This window comes from Tachypleus tridentatus, chromosome 6 (assembly GCF_004210375.1).
Source record: "Tachypleus tridentatus isolate NWPU-2018 chromosome 6, ASM421037v1, whole genome shotgun sequence".
Lineage (NCBI taxonomy): Eukaryota > Metazoa > Arthropoda > Merostomata > Xiphosura > Limulidae > Tachypleus > Tachypleus tridentatus.
This window is the reverse complement of record NC_134830.1, coordinates 149,732,507-149,759,545: the sequence shown is the minus strand read 5'-3', so window position 1 is coordinate 149,759,545 and position 27,039 is coordinate 149,732,507. Positions and strand designations below refer to the sequence as shown.

Sequence of the window (27,039 nt, the reverse complement as noted above, 5' to 3'; positions counted from 1 at the left end):
TTTAAAGGTTTACAATGACCACACACACTTGGTGAAGTGATGGACCAATGAGTGTTTTTCGTTCCAGAGCCACAGAACATAGGTATGTAAGAAAGATAATAAAAAATATGCACAACATAAGTCACATTAATTTGTTTATTTCTAACAGGACACACAAAAGTTATACCTATATGTATTGGTCAGTTATTGATCTTGAAAAAAATATTCAGCAATACGTCAACTGGCCTTTAATAGTGGCTAAAGAAATTATATTTAACATCACACATTCCTCCAATACAGCTTGACTGGAAATTAAATATAATGGAACACTACCTGTTCTGACCAAGTGCTGGACTTGTGGTAACAGTGTCAGTGTGAGAATTAGAGGGTGTGGTTGTTACTGATGCTGAAGTAAAAGATGAGAACAAATTCCACCGTTTCTTCAATGCACTCTTCTTGGGCATTGCTGTTAGTTGGGGTTCTTTAGCAGGAACCTCTTGGACAACGCTTGTATCAATATCAGGTTGTGGAATGAATAAAACACCGCTATTGTTTAATTCTGGAGAGTCTCCAATATCCTCAACTATGGAGTCTAAAAAAACAAAAAATGTCCATTTTAAGTGGGCTGGAGAAGTCAAAATCTGTTCATACTTCCGTCTACGTCAATGTTTAGTATGAAAGCATCAAAATACGTTTGTTATTTTCAATTTTCCTTTAACAGAAAAAAAAAAACATTTAAAAACAACTATCATAATTTTTATTATAATCCTAAACATTTGTTAATAATATTCAGTTATTGTTTGGAGTTGCAGAAGGAAAGCTCACCAACTGAATCAATTGCTTTCTTCCCTAAATATGGAGATGGGGAAGAGAACATAGGAGGGGGAGGAATGGGTCCAATTTCAATGACACTAATGGGTGGATCTGGAAGAGCTGACCATAATAGGTCCCCATCATGTGGGGGCAATTCTTCAATGTCTGGCAAGTTCAGAAGACTAAGGTCAGGTACAACAGGTGATGCTGTAAATTGAAAACAGGCCTACTTTAACACTTCTTATATGTGTATATATTTAGGTAACTTGTATACTAGCCTACCAGTAGGTGTTCACAGTTATTTTTAGGAAGTTATACCACAACTCAAAACTTTCAAATCAGTTCAAAACCAACTTATTTCTCTGGTCGGTATTGAGTATTTCCAGTTGCGAGATAGAAAAAAACAATTCAGGTTGATTTGTTTTTATATTCAAAAAAACAAAATAAACCATTTATTTTCCATACGTGTTTACTGAAAACAATTTATTGTTTCAACAGTTTCATGCCACACTCCATCTAGTGTAATTTGATTCTTAGCCTCCTAAACACAGATGATAATATTTGTACTGCCTACTTCTGTTTATACCTGAAATTTCAAAAGTTTATAACCAATTACCAAATAATGGCTATCCTATCACTTCCTTATGCTCTGTCACACAAACATTTTAAACAAATAAAACAGAACCTACTATAAAAGAACATCTGTCTAGAAGTATCCACTAATTCTAATCACTACAAATTTGAAATTTAAATTCCAAACATAGTGAAGGTATGTTCTCCATAAATTAAACTAAGCTAATACTTAAATCACTGTTTACAATTAAAAATTTGTTTAAAACCACAGATACTCTCCATTCATACGCACATGTCAGTCTTATGTAATTTCCCTTAAGAAAGTTGTAAGAACTACACATTACTTACAAACACTAGCACATCAATCTTAAGTAGATTTAAGTTATCCAACCTACCCGAGTCTTGCACCCGACTACATAGTGAGAAAACCAACCACTCCATCCCTCTTAAAAACTTTAAAATATTTTAACTTCATTGAAACAGGTTATGAACTCAACTCTTAACCAACAGTAAATTATCAATATTAATCTATCCATTACCAGACATCACATCAATCTTAAGTAGATTTAAGTTATCCAACCTACCCGAGTCTTGCACCCGACTACACAGTGAGAAAACCAACCACTCCATCCCTCTTAAAACTTTAAAATATTTTAACTTCATTGAAACAGGTTATGAACTCAACTCTTAACCAACAGTAAATTATCAATATTAATCTATCCATTACCAGACATCACATCAATCTTAAGTAGATTTAAGTTATCCAACCTACCCGAAGTCTTGCACCCTCTTAACCAACAGACTACACAGTGAGAAAACCAACCACTCCATCCCTCTTAAAAACTTTAAAATATTTTAACTTCATTGAAACAGGTTATGAACTCAACTCTTAACCAACAGTAAATTATCAATATTAATCTATCCATTACCAGACGTGGTGTTATTTTAAAGATGTAGTACTTTATACCACTTACATTTTGTGCCATTATTCTAACATTTATTATAAAACTTAGGTTGTAATATAATTAATAATAATAACATAATCAACTTCAGCTGATTAACTACCTTCATAATTAATTCAGTCATAACAACACTACTTACCAGAAAGATTTAGTACTTTATACCACTTACATTTTGATACAGATTAGTTGACAAAATATAAATTTTGGTGACTGCAAAACTGTTAATCAGCATTTAAAGAAATCTTGCTATAGAATAACCAACTTCACAGTTTGACTGGTACTCCCACTAACTCTTGCTAAACGTGTGCTATATTTTTACTGGTCTGTAACACAAGAGAAAAAAGTCTTTTAGCAATAGTTGCACCATTTTATTATCACAACACTACAAGAACGTTTTCTTACAACACATTTACAAGGTAACACTGTTACAATGGAATATTATTACTTCCTCAAAGTAGATACCTTCATCACTTCTTTGAACAAGAATACTACTGTGGTTGTCTAGCAACCGAAAACATCAATACAATAATAGTAATGGGAAGTGATATTGTTGTCAATTACTTGCAATATGTTCCAAAATGCCAAGTTCTTACTCACATAAAGTTGTTATATAAGTATTGGTTGTGACAGTGTCCGACGAACCACAAGATACCGCAACAGATGAAGTGATGGTAGTCGTCACCACTGCCGTAGCTGTGGCGTCACTGTTTCCGAGTTTATTTCCTGGTTCTGTTGTAACCTGACCATTGACCTGAGAGGTATGATAATGTTTACTAGAATCTGTTAAAAAAAAAAAAGGAAAAAAATGTTAAATGTATCGAAAAACAAAAATGAAACCACGAACAGTTCTACATCTAAGATGACAGGACTAACTGTCCTTGAAGCACCACTAAACAGTTCTACATCTAAGATGACAGGATAAACAGTCCTTGAAGCACCACTAACAGTTCTACATCTAAGATGACAGGACTAACTGTCCTTGAAGCACCACTAACAGTTCTACATCTAAGATGACAGGACTAACTGTCCTTGAAGCACCACTAACAGTTCTACATCTAAGATGACAGGATAAACAGTCCTTGAAGCACCACTAACAGTTCTACATCTAAGATGACAGGACTAACTGTCCTTGAAGCACCACTAACAGTTCTACATCTAAGATGACAGGACTAACTGTCCTTGAAGCACCACTAACAGTTCTACATCTAAGATGACAGGACTAACTGTCCTTGAAGCACCACTAACAGTTCTACATCTAAGATGACAGGACTTACTGTCCTTGAAGCACCACTAACAGTTCTACATCTAAGATGATAGGACTAACTGTCCTTGAAGCACCACTAACAGTTCTACATCTAAGATGACAGGACTTACTGTCCTTGAAGCACCACAGTAGCAAATTCTCAGTTCAAATTAAAATCATAACATAAAACAAGAAATGACAGAGCTGAGTAATCTCTTGAACCTGCTAAGCTCATTAACTAATCAATTAAAGTCAACTAACTAATTATTCACATATGAAGCCTAATCTTCACCAAAATTCCAGCTTGTTTTAGTTTTCTTAAAGTTTTCTTTGTTGGACATCTTCAGATGTGATAAACGGAATCATATTTTTGCTACCTACCTTAACGACAGTTTAAAAATTTCTCAGGCAGTTTGACCATACATTAATTGCCCACAAAATAAATGTTTCTTTGTTCACTGCAGTAGATAACATCTGTTCTCTCCTGGAGGATTAGGACTTCAGCATCCTCTGCAGGCTGGTTTGAATTGATATTACAAAACTACAGCCAACCAACCAATGCTGAGAAACAAAGTAGTCATACAGTGGAACTGTCAAATGCACAAAGAAGCTGGACTCGCCTGTAAACTTCAGACACTTCCTTAATTCAATTCCACTAAAAGGTCAATGAGTAAAGAACTGTAACAAGACCAGGTTGATGAACTAAAGACAAATTTGTAAAGCAGACCATCTTTTTGTGTGTACACTAAACATTCTTTTTCTGTCAAATAACAAAGACTGTTTTCATTTTGTTTACAAATTTTGTTGGTTTCTTGTTAAGCACAAGGTTAAACAATGCTGTGCCCACACAAGTATCAAACGTGATTCTCAGCAGTGTGAGCAACTGTGCAGCATCAGGTCTCAATGTTTTATATAATCCAGGGGTTCCCAACCGGTGGGTTGCAACCCCAGGGGAGTAGCTGTAAGCCTTGGCAGGAGGGTCACAAGACCTTGGCAGGGGAGTCGCAGTAGCCTTGTTAGAAGTAGTTGGGATAACATTAATTTTATTTCATCAATTACATTTTCAAGTCGCTGAGTGCTAAAGGTTGGGGACCCTGATATAATCGATTACCTGAACAGAATCACTGTTCTTACTTCCCAAATGAATCTGTAGTTATTTACCAATCAGGAAATCAGCAAGTTCTACCCAAAAATACAACACAGAATAATTCAGAACTAAGTTACTTTTTCACATCTAAACTGTCATATGTATATAAAAAAAACATATGCAAAAAACCCTGTAATAAGCTGAAAATATGATTACCATCCTTCTAGTTTCTATCTTAAATTTTTTCCTAAACTATTCCATTAGCTGTTAAATTTTTTGTTGTTAAAATAAACATCACTTTATGACAGTTATTAAATTAGAACAACATGAAATATAACATTCTTATGTTTGTATCAGATGTGCTCTTTTTAAAACAATTTCACCAAGTGTTGTTGTATCATTAATTAGTTACTGCAGTTAAGAAAAGTGTATGGGAAGACTATTAGAAAACAAAGCGTTGTATTTATTGCTGCACGAACTGAGTTGTTCTTTAAAATAAATATCACTCAGGTAGACGACTTTTGTTACCACTGGTTGTCCTATAGGGTCGATCAGTAGAAGACATTCTGGTACTGGTATCAGATGCGTGACACCAGTCTCATGCGAGCCTGGAAAATTTGATCACATTAGCTGCATTAGTGCCAGTCATAGTTAGGAGATGAGTTATACCTTTTCTCTCTCTTGTGAGGTATTGTTGTTTCCCTCTTCCATGGTGTTTGGTTCTCACATTACTACTTTACATTGTTCAGTCTTAAACGAGTTCTCTCAAATTGTCAAAACTGTTTCCACGTTGTTCAGTCTTGACTCAGTTCTCTCCAGTTGTGTGTGTTTTCTCACTGCAAAACCACACTGAGCTATCTGCCGAGCCCACTGAAGGGAATCGAACCACTAACATTAGCATTGTAAGTCTGCAGACTTACTGCTGTATCAGCAGGGGACTCTCTCCAGTTGTCAAAACTGTTTCCACATTATTCAGTCTTGACTCAGTTCTCTCCAATTGTCAAAACTGATTTCAGATGCTTTAAGATGACATTTCAGAACATCCTTGTACCTCAGCTTTTGCCCCCTAATTCATTGTACAGCCAACAGGGTGAGAGGCAGAGGCAATATGTTTTTTATTGTTCTAAGTGACCTATAGATGATATAATCGATTATCTGCTGTAACAATATTTAATTATAATAAATTAGAGATATTAACACATAAAAGCTAAATTACTCTACTTCTAGAGTGTTATTTCACTGAAACAATTTAAATTAGTTTTTTTTTAAAAGGGACAAGCCAGTCTCCAAGCTGCGACAGCCCATTAGTGTCGTGACTTCTAAAAATAATCTATGTATGTAAAACAGTTTTCACAACCACTTGTTTATGTGAAAACACACAGAAAAACAAATAAAAACTTGTATGTTTTTAGAAGCATGCCTGAAAATCACAAGGGTTACCAAGTGACAGATGTGGGTAATCAGAGGAAGTTACAATCACAAAGGTTACCAAGTGACAGATGTGGGTAATCAGAGGAAGTTACAATGAGCTCTTTATTAATCACATTAAAATAATGAGCATTTCTTGTACAATTTGAATGGTTGTAATATTCAGAAATGACAATTCAATCAGTTGATTATTTGTGAGTCACAACAGCAATCAATTACCTAGAATTAATCAAAAATAACAATGAACCTTCACAATGACAACAGTTTGACCACTTAAATGCCAGACAGTTCAACCATCAAGAAATAGCAATATTAAAGAAAATCCATTTCATGACTAATCAATTTCACAACAATTTCAGTTAATTTATTACTTTACATACAACTAACTGAGTTAATTAATTCTATCTATTAATGAAGGTAATTACCCACCCTTAATAATGGTAAACATGAGTTTACCCTATTTGAAACGTCTAGGCTAATAAACCTTTTAATTTATAATTTAGCAGAATAACATGAGAATAAAAACTTTTGTGCAAAAATCATCACAGGCAAAAACATCTAAGAAAGTACTAAGAAAAAAACAATAATTTTGTTTGCAAACTTTATAAATTAGATCATGAAATATCCTTCCGTAACTTTTGTTCCCAACCCTCCTGCTATCTTTATTCAGAAAATAATAAATACTGAAAAGATGTTCAACAATTACATTTAATTAAAGGTAATTAATACAGCTACATATTAAAATATCTATAACACAGAAACTAAGTCACACACTCAATAAACTGTGTAAACTGCATCACATTATCCTGCACACAGACACAACCAGCTTGTAATGTGTAAACTGCATCACATTATTCTGTACACAGACACAACCAGCTTGTACTGTGTAAACTGCATCACATTATTCTGTACACGGACACAACCACCTTGTACTGTGTAAACTGCATCACATTATTCTGTACATGGACACAACCAGCTTGTACTGTGTAAACTGCATCACATTATCCTGTACACAGACACAACCAGCTTGTACTGTGTAAACTGCATCACATTATCCTGTACACAGACACAACCACCTTGTAATGTGTAAACTGCATCACATTATTCTGTACACAGACACAACCAGCTTGTAATGTGTAAACTGCATCACATTATTCTGTACACAGACACAACCAGCTTGTAATGTGTAAACTGCATCACATTATTCTGTACACGGACACAACCAGCTTGTACTGTGTAAACTGCATCACATTATTCTGTACACGGACACAACCAGCTTGTACTGTGTAAACTGCATCACATTATTCTATACACAGACACAACCACCTTGTACTGTGTAAACTGCATCACATTATCCTGTACACAGACACAACCACCTTGTACTGTGTAAACTGCATCACATTATTCTATACACAGACACAACCACCTTGTACTGTGTAAACTGCATCACATTATCCTGTACACAGACACAACCACCTTGTACTGTGTAAACTGCATCACATTATTCTGTACACGGACACAACCAGCTTGTAATGTGTAAACTGCATCACATTATTCTGTACACAGACACAACCAGCTTGTAATGTGTAAACTGCATCACATTATTCTATACACAGACACAACCAGCTTGTACTGTGTAAACTGCATCACATTATCCTGTACACAGACACAACCAGCTTGTACTGTGTAAACTGCATCACATTATTCTATACACAGACACAACCAGCTTGTACTGTGTAAACTGCATCACATTATCCTGTACACAGACACAACCAGCTTGTACTGTGTAAACTGCATCACATTATTCTGTACACGGACACAACCAGCTTGTACTGTGTAAACTGCATCACATTATTCTGTACACGGACACAACCAGCTTGTACTGTGTAAACTGCATCACATTATTCTGTACACGGACACAACCACCTTGTACTGTGTAAACTGCATCACATTATTCTGTACACAGACACAACCACCTTGTAATGTGTAAACTGCATCACATTATCCTGTACATGGACACAACCAGCTTGTACTGTGTAAACTGCATCACATTATCCTGTACACAGACACAACCAGCTTGTAATGTGTAAACTGCATCACATTATTCTGTACACAGACACAACCAGCTTGTAATGTGTAAACTGCATCACATTATTCTGTACACAGACACAACCAGCTTGTAATGTGTAAACTGCATCACATTATTCTGTACACGGACACAACCAGCTTGTACTGTGTAAACTGCATCACATTATTCTGTACACGGACACAACCAGCTTGTAATGTGTAAACTGCATCACATTATTCTGTACACAGACACAACCAGCTTGTAATGTGTAAACTGCATCACATTATTCTGTACACAGACACAACCAGCTTGTAATGTGTAAACTGCATCACATTATTCTGTACACAGACACAACCAGCTTGTACTGTGTAAACTGCATCACATTATCCTGTACATGGACACAACCAGCTTGTACTGTGTAAACTGCATCACATTATTCTATACACAGACACAACCAGCTTGTACTGTGTAAACTGCATCACATTATTCTGTACACGGACACAACCAGCTTGTACTGTGTAAACTGCATCACATTATTCTGTACACGGACACAACCAGCTTGTACTGTGTAAACTGCATCACATTATTCTGTACACGGACACAACCAGCTTGTACTGTGTAAACTGCATCACATTATTCTGTACACAGACACAACCACCTTGTAATGTGTAAACTGCATCACATTATTCTGTACACAGACACAACCAGCTTGTACTGTGTAAACTGCATCACATTATTTTGTACACGGACACAACCAGCTTGTAATGTGTAAACTGCATCACATTATTCTGTACACAGACACAACCACCTTGTAATATGTAAACTGCATCACATTATTCTGTACACGGACACAACCACCTTGTAATATGTAAACTGCATCACATTATCCTGTACACAGACACAACCACCTTGTAATGTGTAAACTGCATCACATTATTCTGTACACGGACACAACCAGCTTGTACTGTGTAAACTGCATCACATTATTCTGTACACAGACACAACCACCTTGTAATGTGTAAACTGCATCACATTATTCTGTACACAGACACAACCACCTTGTAATATGTAAACTGCATCACATTATCCTGTACACAGACACAACCACCTTGTAATGTGTAAACTGCATCACATTATTCTGTACACGGACACAACCAGCTTGTACTGTGTAAACTGCATCACATTATTCTGTACACAGACACAACCACCTTGTAATGTGTAAACTGCATCACATTATTCTGTACACAGACACAACCACCTTGTAATGTGTAAACTGCATCACATTATTCTGTACACAGACACAACCACCTTGTAATGTGTAAACTGCATCACATTATTCTGTACACGGACACAACCAGCTTGTACTGTGTAAACTGCATCACATTATCCTGTACACAGACACAACCAGCTTGTAATGTGTAAACTGCATCACATTATTCTGTACACGGACACAAACACCTTGTACTGTGTAAACTGCATCACATTATTCTGTACACAGACACAACCAGCTTGTAATGTGTAAACTGCATCACATTATTCTGTACCGCGGACACAAACACCTTGTGCTGTGTAAACTGCATCACATTATTCTGTACACAGACACAACCAGCTTGTAATGTGTAAACTGCATCACATTATTCTGTACACAGACACAACCACCTTGTGCTGTGTAAACTGCATCACATTATTCTGTACACAGACACAACCAGCTTGTACTGTGTAAACTGCATCACATTATTCTGTACACGGATACAACCAGCTTGTACTGTGTAAACTGCATCACATTATTCTGCACACAGACACAACCAGCTTGTACTGTGTAAACTGCATCACATTATTCTGTACACAGACACAACCACCTTGTAATGTGTAAACTGCATCACATTATTCTGTACACGGACACAACCAGCTTGTACTGTGTAAACTGCATCACATTATTCTGCACACGGGACACAACCAGCTTGTACTGTGTAAACTGCATCACATTATTCTGCACACAGACACAACCAGCTTGTACTGTGTAAACTGCATCACCTTATTCTATACACAGACACAACCAGCTTGTACTGTGTAAACTGCATCACATTATTCTGCACACAGACACAACCAGCTTGTACTGTGTAAACTGCATCACATTATTCTATACACAGACACAACCAGCTTGTACTGTGTAAACTGCATCACATTATTCTGTACACAGACACAACCAGCTTGTACTGTGTAAACTGCATCACATTATTCTGTACACGGACACAATCACCTTGTACTGTGTAAACTGCATCACATTATTCTGTACACGGACACAATCACCTTGTACTGTGTAAACTGCATCACATTATTCTGTACACAGACACAACCAGCTTGTAATGTGTAAACTGCATCACATTATTCTGTACACGGACACAACCAGCTTGTACTGTGTAAACTGCATCACATTATTCTGTACACGGACACAACCAGCTTGTACTGTGTAAACTGCATCACATTATTCTGTACACAGACACAACCACCTTGTAATGTGTAAACTGCATCACATTATTCTGTACACAGACACAACCACTTGTAATGTGTAAACTGCATCACATTATTCTGTACACAGACACAACCACCTTGTAATGTGTAAACTGCATCACATTATTCTGTACACGGACACAACCAGCTTGTACTGTGTAAACTGCATCACATTATCCTGTACACAGAGACAACCAGCTTGTAATGTGTAAACTGAATCACATTATTCTGTACACGGACACAACCACCTTGTACTGTGTAAACTGCATCACATTATTCTGTACACAGACACAACCAGCTTGTAATGTGTAAACTGCATCACATTATTCTGTACACAGACACAACCACCTTGTGCTGTGTAAACTGCATCACATTATTCTGTACACGGACACAACCAGCTTGTACTGTGTAAACTGCATCACATTATTCTGTACACGGACACAACCAGCTTGTACTGTGTAAACTGCATCACATTATCCTGTACACGGACACAACCAGCTTGTACTGTGTAAACTGCATCACATTATCCTGTACACAGACACAACCAGCTTGTACTGTGTAAACTGCATCACATTATTCTATACACAGACACAACCAGCTTGTAATGTGTAAACTGCATCACATTATTCTATACACAGACACAACCAGCTTGTACTGTGTAAACTGCATCACATTATCCTGTACACAGACACAACCACCTTGTACTGTGTAAACTGCATCACATTATTCTGTACACAGACACAACCAGCTTGTAATGTGTAAACTGCATCACATTATTCTGTACACGGACACAACCACCTTGTGCTGTGTAAACTGCATCACATTATTCTGTACACAGACACAACCACCTTGTAATATGTAAACTGCATCACATTATTCTGTACACAGACACAACCACCTTGTAATGTGTAAACTGCATCACATTATTCTGTACACAGACACAACCACCTTGTAATATGTAAACTGCATCACATTATCCTGTACACAGACACAACCACCTTGTAATGTGTAAACTGCATCACATTATTCTGTACACGGACACAACCAGCTTGTACTGTGTAAACTGCATCACATTATTCTGTACACAGACACAACCACCTTGTAATGTGTAAACTGCATCACATTATTCTGTACACAGACACAACCACCTTGTAATGTGTAAACTGCATCACATTATTCTGTACACAGACACAACCACCTTGTAATGTGTAAACTGCATCACATTATTCTGTACACGGACACAACCAGCTTGTACTGTGTAAACTGCATCACATTATCCTGTACACAGACACAACCAGCTTGTAATGTGTAAACTGCATCACATTATTCTGTACACGGACACAAACACCTTGTACTGTGTAAACTGCATCACATTATTCTGTACACAGACACAACCAGCTTGTAATGTGTAAACTGCATCACATTATTCTGTACACAGACACAACCACCTTGTGCTGTGTAAACTGCATCACATTATTCTGTACACAGACACAACCAGCTTGTACTGTGTAAACTGCATCACATTATTCTGTACACGGACACAACCAGCTTGTAATGTGTAAACTGCATCACATTATTCTGTACACGGACACAACCAGCTTGTACTGTGTAAACTGCATCACATTATTCTGCACACAGACACAACCAGCTTGTACTGTGTAAACTGCATCACCTTATTCTATACACAGACACAACCAGCTTGTACTGTGTAAACTGCATCACATTATTCTGCACACAGACACAACCAGCTTGTACTGTGTAAACTGCATCACATTATTCTATACACAGACACAACCAGCTTGTAATGTGTAAACTGCATCACATTATTCTGTACACAGACACAACCAGCTTGTAATGTGTAAACTGCATCACATTATTCTGTACACAGACACAACCAGCTTGTACTGTGTAAACTGCATCACATTATTCTGTACACAGACACAACCAGCTTGTACTGTGTAAACTGCATCACATTATTCTGTACACGGACACAATCACCTTGTACTGTGTAAACTGCATCACATTATTCTGTACACAGACACAACCAGCTTGTAATGTGTAAACTGCATCACATTATTCTGTACACGGACACAACCAGCTTGTACTGTGTAAACTGCATCACATTATTCTGTACACAGACACAACCACCTTGTAATGTGTAAACTGCATCACATTATTCTGTACACAGACACAACCACCTTGTAATGTGTAAACTGCATCACATTATTCTGTACACAGACACAACCACCTTGTAATGTGTAAACTGCATCACATTATTCTGTACACGGACACAACCAGCTTGTAATGTGTAAACTGCATCACATTATTCTGTACACGGACACAACCAGCTTGTACTGTGTAAACTGCATCACATTATCCTGTACACAGAGACAACCAGCTTGTAATGTGTAAACTGCATCACATTATTCTGTACACGGACACAACCACCTTGTACTGTGTAAACTGCATCACATTATTCTGTACACAGACACAACCAGCTTGTAATGTGTAAACTGCATCACATTATTCTGTACACAGACACAACCACCTTGTGCTGTGTAAACTGCATCACATTATTCTGTACACGGACACAACCAGCTTGTACTGTGTAAACTGCATCACATTATTCTGTACACGGACACAACCAGCTTGTACTGTGTAAACTGCATCACCTTATTCTATACACAGACACAACCAGCTTGTACTGTGTAAACTGCATCACATTATTCTGCACACAGACACAACCAGCTTGTACTGTGTAAACTGCATCACATTATTCTATACACAGACACAACCAGCTTGTAATGTGTAAACTGCATCACATTATTCTGTACACGGACACAACCAGCTTGTACTGTGTAAACTGCATCACATTATTCTGTACACAGACACAACCAGCTTGTAATGTGTAAACTGCATCACATTATTCTGTACACAGACACAACCAGCTTGTAATGTGTAAACTGCATCACATTATTCTGTACACAGACACAACCAGCTTGTAATGTGTAAACTGCATCACATTATTCTGTACACAGACACAACCAGCTTGTAACTGTGTAAACTGCATCACATTATTCTGTACACAGACACAACCAGCTTGTAATGTGTAAACTGCATCACATTATTCTGTACACAGACACAACCAGCTTGTAATGTGTAAACTGCATCACATTATTCTATACACAGACACAACCAGCTTGTAATGTGTAAACTGCATCACATTATTCTGTACACGGACACAACCAGCTTGTACTGTGTAAATTGCATCACATTATTCTGTACACGGACACAATCACCTTGTACTGTGTAAACTGCATCACATTATTCTGCACACAGACACAACCAGCTTGTAATGTGTAAACTGCATCACATTATTCTGTACACGGACACAACCAGCTTGTACTGTGTAAACTGCATTACATTATTCTGTACACAGACACAACCAGCTTGTACTGTGTAAACTGCATCAGATTATTCTGTACACAGACACAACCACCTTGTAATGTGTAAACTGCATCACATTATTCTGTACACGGACACAACCAGCTTGTACTGTGTAAACTGCATCACATTATTCTGCACACAGACACAACCAGCTTGTACTGTGTAAACTGCATCACCTTATTCTATACACAGACACAACCAGCTTGTACTGTGTAAACTGCATCACATTATTCTGCACACAGACACAACCAGCTTGTACTGTGTAAACTGCATCACATTATTCTATACACAGACACAACCAGCTTGTACTGTGTAAACTGCATCACATTATTCTGTACACAGACACAACCAGCTTGTACTGTGTAAACTGCATCACATTATTCTGTACACGGACACAATCACCTTGTACTGTGTAAACTGCATCACATTATTCTGTACACAGACACAACCAGCTTGTAATGTGTAAACTGCATCACATTATTCTGTACACGGACACAACCAGCTTGTACTGTGTAAACTGCATTACATTATTCTGTACACAGACACAACCAGCTTGTACTGTGTAAACTGCATCAGATTATTCTGTACACGGACACAACCAGCTTGTACTGTGTAAACTGCATCACCTTATTCTGTACACAGACACAACCACCTTGTGCTGTGTAAACTGCATCACCTTATTCTGTACACAGACACAACCACCTTGTGCTGTGTAAACTGCATCACATTATTCTGTACACAGACACAACCACCTTGTAATGTGTAAACTGCATCACATTATTCTGTACACAGACACAACCACCTTGTAATGTGTAAACTGCATCACATTATTCTGTACACAGACACAACCAGCTTGTACTGTGTAAACTGCATCACATTATTCTGTACACAGACACAACCACCTTGTATTGTGTAAACTGCATCACATTATTCTGCACACAGACACAACCAGCTTGTACTGTGTAAACTGCATCACCTTATTCTATACACAGACACAACCAGCTTGTACTGTGTAAACTGCATCACCTTATTCTATACACAGACACAACCAGCTTGTACTGTGTAAACTGCATCACATTATTCTGTACACGGACACAACCAGCTTGTACTGTGTAAACTGCATCACATTATTCTGTACACGGACACAACCAGCTTGTACTGTGTAAACTGCATCACATTATTCTGTACACGGACACAACCAGCTTGTACTGTGTAAACTGCATCACATTATTCTGTACACAGACACAACCACCTTGTAATGTATAAACTGCATCACATTATTCTGTACACAGACACAACCAGCTTGTACTGTGTAAACTGCATCACATTATTTTGTACACGGACACAACCAGCTTGTAATGTGTAAACTGCATCACATTATTCTGTACACGGACACAACCAGCTTGTACTGTGTAAACTGCATCACATTATTCTGTACACGGACACAACCAGCTTGTACTGTGTAAACTGCATCACATTATTCTGTACACGGACACAACCAGCTTGTACTGTGTAAACTGCATCACATTATTCTGTACACGGACACAACCAGCTTGTACTGTGTAAACTGCATCACATTATTCTGTACACAGACACAACCAGCTTGTACTGTGTAAACTGGATCACATTATTCTGTACACAGACACAACCAGCTTGTACTGTGTAAACTGGATCACATTATTCTGTACACAGACACAACCACCTTGTAATGTGTAAACTGGATCACATTATCCTGTACACAGACACAACCACCTTGTAATGTGTAAACTGCATCACATTATTCTGTACACAGACACAACCACCTTGTACTGTGTAAACTGCATCACATTATTCTGTACACAGACACAACCACCTTGTGCTGTGTAAACTGCATCACATTATTCTGTACACGGACACAACCAGCTTGTACTGTGTAAACTGCATCACATTATTCTATACACAGACACAACCAGCTTGTACTGTGTAAACTGCATCAGATTATTCTGTACACAGACACAACCACCTTGTGCTGTGTAAACTGCATCACATTATTCTGTACACAGACACAACCAGCTTGTACTGTGTAAACTGCATCACATTATTCTGTACACGGACACAACCACCTTGTGCTGTGTAAACTGCATCACATTATTCTGCACACGGACACAACCAGCTTGTACTGTGTAAACTGCATCACATTATTCTGCACACGGACACAACCACCTTGTGCTGTGTAAACTGCATCACATTATTCTGTACACAGACACAACCAGCTTGTACTGTGTAAACTGCATCACATTATTCTGTACACAGACACAACCAGCTTGTACTGTGTAAACTGCATCACATTATTCTGTACACGGACACAACCACCTTGTGCTGTGTAAACTGCATCACATTATTCTGTACACAGACACAACCAGCTTGTACTGTGTAAACTGCATCACATTATTCTGCACACGGACACAACCACCTTGTAACTGTGTAAACTGCATCACATTATTCTGTACACAGACACAACCAGCTTGTACTGTGTAAACTGCATCACATTATTCTGTACATGGACACAACCAGCTTGTACTTTGTAAACTGCATCACATTATTCTGTACACGGACACAACCAGCTTGTACTGTGTAAACTGCATCACATTATTCTGTACACGGACACAACCAGCTTGTACTGTGTAAACTGCATCACATTATTCTGTACACAGACACAACCACCTTGTAATGTGTAAACTGCATCACATTATTCTGTACACAGACACAACCAGCTTGTACTGTGTAAACTGCATCACATTCTGTTCACGGACACAACCAGCTTGTACTGTGTAAACTGCATCACATTATTCTGTACACGGACACAACCAGCTTGTAATGTGTAAACTGCATCACATTATTCTGTACACGGACACAACCAGCTTGTAATGTGTAAACTGCATCACATTATTCTGTACACGGACACAACCAGCTTGTAATGTGTAAACTGCATCACATTATTCTGTACACGGACACAACCAGCTTGTACTGTGTAAACTGCATCACATTATTCTGTACACGGACACAACCAGCTTGTACTGTGTAAACTGCATCACATTATTCTGTACACGGACACAACCAGCTTGTACTGTGTAAACTGCATCACATTCTGTTCACGGACACAACCAGCTTGTACTGTGTAAACTGCATCACATTATTCTGTACACGGACACAACCACCTTGTACTGTGTAAACTGCATCACATTATTCTGTACACGGACACAACCAGCTTGTAATGTGTAAACTGCATCACATTATTCTGTACACGGACACAACCAGCTTGTACTGTGTAAACTGCATCAATGTTATTCTGTACACGGACACAACCAGCTTGTACTGTGTAAACTGCATCACATTATTCTGTACACGGACACAACCAGCTTGTACTGTGTAAACTGCATCACATTATTCTGTACACAGACACAACCAGCTTGTACTGTGTAAACTGCATCACATTATTCTGTACACAGACACAACCAGCTTGTACTGTGTAAACTGGATCACATTATTCTGTACACAGACACAACCACCTTGTAATGTGTAAAGTGGATCACATTATCCTGTACACAGACACAACCACCTTGTAATGTGTAAACTGCATCACATTATTCTGTACACAGACACAACCACCTTGTACTGTGTAAACTGCATCACATTATTCTGTACACAGACACAACCACCTTGTAATGTGTAAACTGGATCACATTATCCTGTACACAGACACAACCAGCTTTTATCTTACACTTAAGTGTTCTAAAGATACTGGGTACAAAGTATTTTTGTGACATCTCTAACTCCAACAACTTAACAACTTAATCTGAAAATTTCAAAATCCACTCGACATTCCCACTGAACTTGCTACACAAACAAATAATTATTGTCTGTAGAAGAAGAAACTATAAGAAAGGCTTCAGAAGAGCAGTATAATACTTGTCAGTCAACAACCACTGATGAATTGGCTAATAATTAAAAATATCAGCTAGGCCTAATTACTTAACTAAAACTAAACTTTTCACTAATATAGTTTCATAAGTTAGAAGTTTACACTGATGTTACTGTTGAAAAATTTGTTTATCATCCTTGATTATTTGGAATGATCCACAAATGCTATCTCCATTTTAATTCTACATGTGTAATAAACTATTATTACATACAAACCCTAACACTTCTGCATACAAAATAGGTCAGGTAGTTTTATGTTGAAAACAGTTACAACTAAATGTTAAAAGGATGTTATTCTTTAAAAGGTTAATACATTTTAAAACAACTCAAAACAGACACAGAAAAATATGTAATACTATCATTTAATGAAAGCAGTTATAAGTTATATGAGAAATAGTTGTAGAATTGTAAAATGTTTTCATTTCATTCATCAGTAGAATGAAAAAGTAGCTTTAGAGTTTCCTTTCCAACACATTTAACAGATCTACAAATAATACTGTACTCACAAAGTGAAACAACTGTCTTACACATTCACTAGAAATACAGAGAAATACATACCAGCAGTAGCAGGCAGTAAAGAAACTGACTAAACTTACATCTAATTTTTTCAACACCTTATATTTACAGAAAGTAATAATGTACCAGTAACCTACCTAATTTAGGTCAAAATTCTGTCTTTATCCAAACATCTTACAGTTAATCACAAGTTACTTCTCATTAGTCCCGGGGGTAACGTTTATCATTTAAGGTTTGATAAGAAAGGAAGATAGCAGGAAGCCAGACAAGCAGGATGTTGAGCTATATTTAGATAGATGAATCACTCTCTCCAAAAATGGCAGTGAAGTACACAGCACTAACAGAGAGATTGTGAGTACTTCACTCACCTGCCATGGGGAAGGGGGTACACTACTGTCAACAGACAAAAAAAACTAAACGGTTTCAGTGAAAAGTCTTATGTAACACAATGGTAAGAGTAAACATTGAAAAGATATAACAGGTAGGGTATAAAGCAACATAATAAAGAATGTTTGTACATACAGAAGATACAAACTTGCTGTGATATCACAATAAAACTCTTGGAGAAACATTTTGTATGAAACAATTTATAATAAAAATAAAACAGAAAATATATACAATAAACGTAAAAACTATAATTAAAAAGCATTTTTACCACCAAAAAATATTTTTTTCTGGATAAAATTTGATGGATTTGGAAAATCACAAAAATAACAGTTTGAAAGATGTCTCATCAGCTTTGTTCATTATGAGTATTGAATGGGAAAATAATTTAAACTTTACCTTGCTAATTGTTTAGTATAAATAACATTTACACCCAACTTGTTATTCAAAGACACTTTTAATTATTCACAAACAGTTTTTGTATTGTAGATAAATTTATATAATCCAGCACAAAAACAAAAGAATGAAACTTAGGATATTACAGAAATAACAGTTCTTTAAATAACAATTAATATTCTGTGTTCTTTTGTTACCTGGGTTACAGTCAAAGATACCAGTAACACAACGCTACATTTTCAAACAGTCTTGATAAGTTCTACTAGCAGTATTTTGCAAGTTCTACACAACTTGTCAACCTTGCTCTGCTATATATCATAATTAATATGTGCTTTAGAAGTCAATGGTCATCACATTTGTAAGCAACAGGTAATATAAAGAGAGGTTAAAAGTTCTTTAATTGTCTAAATCAAGCTAGTAAGCTTACATTAATAACTTTAAAAAGCCATCTGGTGGCTGAAAGTGAACAGATACATTCTGGTTATCATTACAAAAACCTTCAAAACACCCAGAAGTTAATGAACCTCTAAGTTACGTACAGCTTTAACAAGATTGAAATGCACAGCCAAACTTATAAATGGTCAGTTGCTCCCACAGATACATCTGCAAGTAGTTAAACAAAATGTTCTGGATTTCTTTAAAAGCAGAGTACGAAGCTATACGATAGAAATCACCTCAAGCAATTAAAATCACAAATGTTTGACAGAATATACTGCTTTAACCAGCTACAATGACCTGCTTTCTGTTTTTTTAGCATCTTTATAAGTTAGAAAATGATAAATGTTTAAACACATCTTTGTAACTTTCTAGAAAAATCTAAAGTCAGCAGTGACAAGAGTTCATACACTTTAGAAAAAGAACTTTCCATTTATAGACATTTTAATACATGAAATTATTAATGAGGAATCTTTACCTCTCTGACTATTGTTTATCCCATCAGGAAGTAAAACACCTCTCTTTATCAGCTCTTCTTTTGTGGACCGCATCGATATCTTCCTCTCCAAAGCTGACACCAAACAAGTAAATAATTAGCAAGCTTTTCACACCTTACCAACAGAGCGAAAAACGTTTCATTACTAAATATACACATCTTCATAAAGATAACTAAAATAGCACAATGAAACACAGACTCATTACTGGAGTGAAAGAAATGGAATGGTTAAACTACCAACTGCAACTAAAATGTCCCTTGCTGGGGACAGGGAGTTTTAAGTGTATGACCATAAGTCAGAATATTTTTTTATACTGCTTCTGAAGTATACCAACAACAAACAATTATTTACAAAATGTGTTAGATACAATGCACAGAAATGTGTACATTCAGAGAACACTTAGAGAACTGTTTGTATATCAAAAACAAACAGAAGTAAATCAAAACATTATTCTAAACTTGGTATGCTTTCTGATGAGACAAATACCAGCAATGTATACACATGTTGCTTTTGTACCTCAGTTCTTGACTTCTACAAGTTCTACTAAACTTGACAACCTGTTGAAGTTAACTCCACCAAATGGTTATGTGCTATTTATAACAAAAAAGGCCAAAGATTCCATAGAAGATTTATTCTGGTTTTATTTCCATTATCACAAAGTGTTGCATACAAAGTTTTCTTATTTTATTTAAAGGTAATGATAAGAGTTGAAAACATTGATTATATTAAAACAGCACCAGTTCTAAATTTGCTATAGAATTTCCAAAAATGGTGAAAACAAAGTCTGGAACATTTGTATAGATGCATGTGTATAATTACAAGCTAATAACCTCATTAGAATATGGAACAATTTGGAACTTTGTTTTAAAATTAACATGTTCTTCTCTCAGTGATGACGAGAAACCCACTTGTTGAGAAATTTATATGTCAGGTTCACAACTGACGATGACCGAAGAAGGTCGAAACGTTGTTCGCTCTTCTATGTAAAGTGTTTTCTCAGCCCAAACGAGCCGTTTTTGCATATAAATGTTCTTCTCTGTTTTAATATTATGAACTCTTTTGTACAGAAATAACCTGAAAATATTTACCTCAAATTCATCTTCTCTTTAACCACAAAAATTCAAATGTTTGGTATGTCAAGGTGGTTTATCAACAAAAGAATACACTTTCCTCTCTTCTCAAGACAGCTGGGAGTGGTATTAGCACATTAATTAAAATAAAGTACACAAAAGTATTTTGACCTTAGGTCATCTTCAGGTTGAAACTTTGTTCTGTACTATATTTTAATACTCATACCAACTGTCTTGAGAATACATTTTACTTCGAGTGGGTTTCTTGTCATCACAAATATACTTTCCTGCTTAACTATCAACAATTTACTGCATAACAGAAATCAAAATACCTTTCTTATAATACAGGAGCCACGAACACACTCTCCACCCAAGGTCAAGCGATGTTATGATTAACAGTATTCAATAATAGCCACAAGCAGACTCTCCACCCAAGGTCAAGTGATGTTATGATTAACAGTATTCAATAATAGCCACAAACACACTCTCCACCCAAGGTCGAGCGATGTTATGATTAACAGTATTCAATAATAGCCACAAGCACACTCTCCACCCAAGATCGAGCAATGCTATGATTAGCAGTATTCAATAATAGCCACAAGCACACTCCCCACTCAAGGTCGAGCGATGTTATGATTAACAGTATTCAATAATAGCCACAAGCACACTCTCCACCCAAGGTCGAGCGATGTTATGATTAACAGTATTCAATAATAGCCACAAGCACACTCTCCACCCAAGATCGAGCAATGCTATGATTAACAGTATTCAATAATAGCCACAAGCACACTCCCCACTCAAGGTCGAGCGATGTTATGATTAACAGTATTCAATAATAGCCACAAGCACACTCCCACTCAAGGTCGGCGATGTTATGATTAACAGTATTCAATAATAGCCACAAGCACACTCTCCACCCAAGGTCGAGCGATGTTATGATTAACAGTATTCAATAATCGCCACAAGCACACTCTCCACCCAAGGTCAAGGGATGTTATGATTAACAGTATTCAATAATAGCCACAAGCACACTCTCCACCCAAGGTCAAGCGATGTTATGATTAACAGTATTCAATAATAGCCACAAGCACACTCTCCACTCAAGGTCGAGCGATGTTATGATTAACAGTATTCAATAATAGCCACAAGCACACTCTCCACCCAAGATCGAGCAATGCTATGATTAACAGTATTCAATAATAGCCACAAGCACACTCCCACTCAAGGTCGAAAGCGATGTTATGATTAACAGTATTCAATAATAGCCACAAGCACACTCCCCACTCAAGGTCGAGCGATGTTATGATTAACAGTATTCAATAATAGCCACAAGCACACTCTCCACCCAAGGTCGAGCGATGTTATGATTAACATTATTCAATAATAGCCACAAGCACACTCTCCACCCAAGGTCGAGCGATGTTATGATTAACATTATTCAATAATAGCCACAAGCACACTCTCCACCCAAGGTCAAGGGATGTTATGAATAACAGTATTCAATAATAGCCACAAGCACACTCTCCACTCAAGGTCAAGTGATGTTACGAATAACAGTATTCAATAATAGCCACAAGCACACTCTCCACCCAAGGTCGAGTGATGTTATGAATGTCAATATAACAATACATTTAGTTCTTTAAATTTAGATACAAATTACCAAAAACCCTTTACAAATGTCATAAATAATATTTTATGATAGAAAATAAAAGTTAGAAACTTGAATAAAGGAAAATAAGACAAGCACACAATATGAAATACAGAAATGTGAGATATAATTCTAAAGCTATGTTAAAGATACTATAGTGAGAAAAACTGGTGTGAACATGGAAAAGAACTAGGTTTATAGTGACAACTGTTGGGAATTGGTTGAAATATTACAATCAATGGTTTATAAGAGATAATTAATCACAGATTATAAGTTGTTAGCTACAATTTTTTTTATTTTATTTTTTTTTACTTTTCAGTAAGTTAAAATAAAAAGTTTGATCAATTGTGTTTGCTTCTATTTTATTTTTTTTTTTATAAAAGCACATTTACTCTACAAGATAAATCTATAGCAAAGAATCACAAAATTCGTGGCTTAAACTTTGTGCAGGGACATTTTATTTAAACACCACACTTTATTTTGTAGAACAAATTTTGTTTCAGACAGAATAAATTTCGAGAATTGGTTCAGACCTTTAATTATGTAACAAAATCAGAGTTTGGCTGGGATTGGTAACTTTTGAAAAAAAAAAAAAGACCTATATTAAATTACATTTGATTTACTAAGTAAACATTTGGTTTTCTTGGAACAACGTTGAGGAACAAGACTACACAGAACAAATAAAACCATATCTTGTAAAATAATACTTTAATTGGTTATAAATGAATGATTATGGAAAATTACAAATAAATACTGGTAGTGTGACTCTGACAACCAATCATCAATCATTCCAATCAAATACTACACCATTAGTAGCGATACTGTAAAACTGTCAACAGATTACAGACTTTTATTACAAATACACTTGACTAAAACTATCTTATTACAGTATCAACTGTTGAAATTAAAGATTTACTTTAAAATGTTCCATATATTATTCACCTTCATAACTTTTTAAACAAATTAAATTATTGTATTTCTTGAACTTTTGAATAAAATACTAATAAAGTTTAAATCAAATCTTCTACGTGTTTCATTGAGGAAAATATAAACAACCAATAAACTTCAAGTGGTTAATACCTGAAGTTGGTTACATAAAAAATATTAACCAGCTCTATACCTCGAGAGGTTTTGTCAAATTTTTCACTTCTTTTCTTTCTCTTCCATTTCCATGGTTTGAACAGCCTTCTCAGGACTGCCAATCGGCTAGGCTTCATTTCCATGGGAGGGACAGAGTTGGTGCGAAGTTGTGTCCAGTGACGGTGTTCTCATAGCATTATTTGACTTTTTGCCTGAAACCAAAGTAAGCATTATGAACTTACAAAGTGGAAATAAAGAAAAGTATATTTAAAACATATGTCAACAACACTATGACACCACATCCAGTGTGACGAGGCCTAGTACAAGGGCTTATAAGGCAGGCTGGGATACAACAGATGCAACAGTGATATAAGTGCTTGTTATATCCTTTGTATGAACAATAATTGTTTGGTGTGAACTAGATTAAATAACTGGACTGGACAATTATCACTCATTTTATTTAAGTCATTTACAAAGTATAATTATGGTTATGACTAATAATGCTATATTATAATAATTTTTATATATTGTTTTGGTTTATGTTCGTTCTAAAGAACTGTTAAAGCAACAGACCAGTCTTGTTACTAGGGATAGTTGAGCAACCAAAACATAAACAGGTTAAAAACTACATTACTAATTAAAAGAATTGACAGTAAACAGTCTATGTGATATTTATATAATTAATTAGATGAACAAAAACTACTATGAAGTGAACTAGATTATATAATTAAACTGTAAATATTTTAACTTTTACTGATGCTAAGTAAGGTCCAAGCTATGGGCAATTCTCCTTTTAATAAACTTCTACACTATAATTGCCAAACAACTGTAGATGTCTTAGCTGTGACAATTAGTCAACCATCATTTAAAAGGTGAGATTTTGTTTTGATTTAATAGCCTATCACAATAATAAGAATTGGAAAAAAATATATCATAAGAAGTGTTATTTTTCTTATTTTAGAAGTAGAACAAAATAAGATATAAGCACATATAAATATTTGTAATGTATGTAAAAAATTATTAAGCTACAGATAAACTTGATTTAGAAACTAAATACATCAGAAGATGAAATGTTTAGATAAAACGTTTTAAACATTTAAACTGTTGCTACTAAGCACAGTTAAGAAATAATATTTTAAAATAGTGTTTAAAATATTTAACTGTTATTACTAAGCCTAATTATCAGAAACAGCCCTTAAATACAGTGTATAAAATATTTAAGTTACTAATACTGGGAGTAGTTAACAGATATAACATTTATTTATTTTGCACCTTCTTTTCATATGTAGATTGTCTGTAGTTAATATCTACTAATTTAGAACACACTATTATCTGGTTACTACGAAGCCTAGTTGAAAGAAATGTTTAAAAATGACGCATATAAAGCATTTCAACTATTAAAAATCAACATACTTTTAGAAATAAAATCTTCTATTCCACCGACCATAAGTAGATATAATTATATACAGAATTTCTTGAGTTCGAGCTTGAGTATTTCAATAAATTATAGGCCTCCATCCCACACGATCTACCTAATAATCAGAGTACATTCAACACTAATTACAGTCTTAACATATCCTGTTTTGTTTTATTATGACTTAACACAGGCACGCACCGCTCACTCCTACACACATTATCCGGTCATGTACACGCGCGCTTTGCAATGTTATAACTTAGAAAATAAAATAAAATTTGAATTTGAAGACGAGAAACCTACTTTCTAGAGAACAAAGTTCTCAGTAAATTAACATAGATACTGAAAAATTGTGTTAATTTATTATGAAGTTTGTTTGTTATTGTTTGTTTTATTTTCAAATAAATTAACATTCACAAAACTTTTTTTTTTTTTTCCTGGAGCTTTCCAACATCAGGCAAATGCAACCACATGGATGAGTTGGCCTAAACGTACATAGATCGAAATACGAGTCTATGAAGTCGCCGAACATATATATATAGAACAGAGGTCACATATAAACGTTTACGTTAGGACATTTTAAACCTAGGCCTAAAACTAGAAGTGGGACAGCATAAGACTAGTGAATTATGCACAAACTAAACACGCACTTCTGCAATCACACTAAACGTAAAGCATTATATAGATAAAATCAGATGTTCTCAAACAAAATGTTTGCGAACAATAAAAGCTAAACACTTATAATGATTTTTTCTTTTTCTAACTGCCTCGAACTACATGAAAAGAGTTCGCGCACCATAACTCGAGAACAGGTCTTACAAGACTCGATCGATAATGGTAAAACTTGTATTCACTGTCGTTCTATCACTACTAACCCACGATATGATATGAGACAATACATATATCTGTTATATCTAAATTCATTTAATTTCTGATCGCACATTTGTTTGGTAAACAGGTACAAATAAGACAAACAATTAGATGTTGATAGCTAATATAAGAACATTGGGAAAAAAAAAGACTATTCATGAAATTTATGGTACGAAAATACAATATTTAATTACACCCACAGTTTTTTGTAGTATGCGACAATAGCCACAATATTTTTCGTACCAAACAGGAACACGCTTTTAAATCTTTACGTTCCCCGGAGTGTTTTTTTGTTTGTTACAGTACTTGTCTCCGGGCGCGAGCTAATTTAGCGCCCTGAGAAACGTAAAATCAATGGACTCGATGTAATGAGATTTTAAAATACTTGTAGACGCCATGAATATATTTTCTCTTAACAAACAGCAACAAGTGTATACTAAAACAGTTTAAGAAAAATATAACAAATTATAAAACAGTGTTAACATATTTTGTTCCACTGTGAGTTAAGAATAAGGCAACATATGAATACGTACAACGGTAATAACAAAAGGGTCGTCAAACGATATACAAAAACAGGGCTAAGAAAAGCAGCGAAACGAGTGTATTATTGTGCATTTAATCTAGGTTCTGCTTCCCGCTAATACAGCGGTAAACCTAC

At 35.8% G+C, this 27,039-nt stretch overlaps 1 protein-coding gene across 3 annotated transcripts in view; it reads right to left on the bottom strand.

Annotated features, from left to right (window-relative positions):
- Positions 1-25,692, bottom strand: part of LOC143254007 (phosphatase and actin regulator 2-like) — a 43,701-nt gene extending 18,009 nt beyond the window's left edge. The window contains exons 1-6 of one of the 3 annotated variants that reach the window (XM_076508709.1): positions 25,511-25,692; positions 24,138-24,309; positions 20,281-20,373; positions 2,925-3,107; positions 805-999; positions 313-571 (exon numbers count right to left, since the gene is read on the bottom strand). In XM_076508709.1, coding sequence (XP_076364824.1) covers positions 313-571; positions 805-999; positions 2,925-3,107; positions 20,281-20,373; positions 24,138-24,240 — 833 coding nt within the window. In that variant the 5' untranslated portion in view covers positions 24,241-24,309; positions 25,511-25,692. Of the gene's footprint in view, positions 1-312; positions 572-804; positions 1,000-2,924; positions 3,108-20,280; positions 20,374-24,137; positions 24,310-25,510 lie in introns of those variants that run through there. The other 2 variants (XM_076508708.1, XM_076508710.1) reach the window with 2 other exon arrangements.
- Between the last annotated feature and the right edge of the window lie 1,347 nt (positions 25,693-27,039).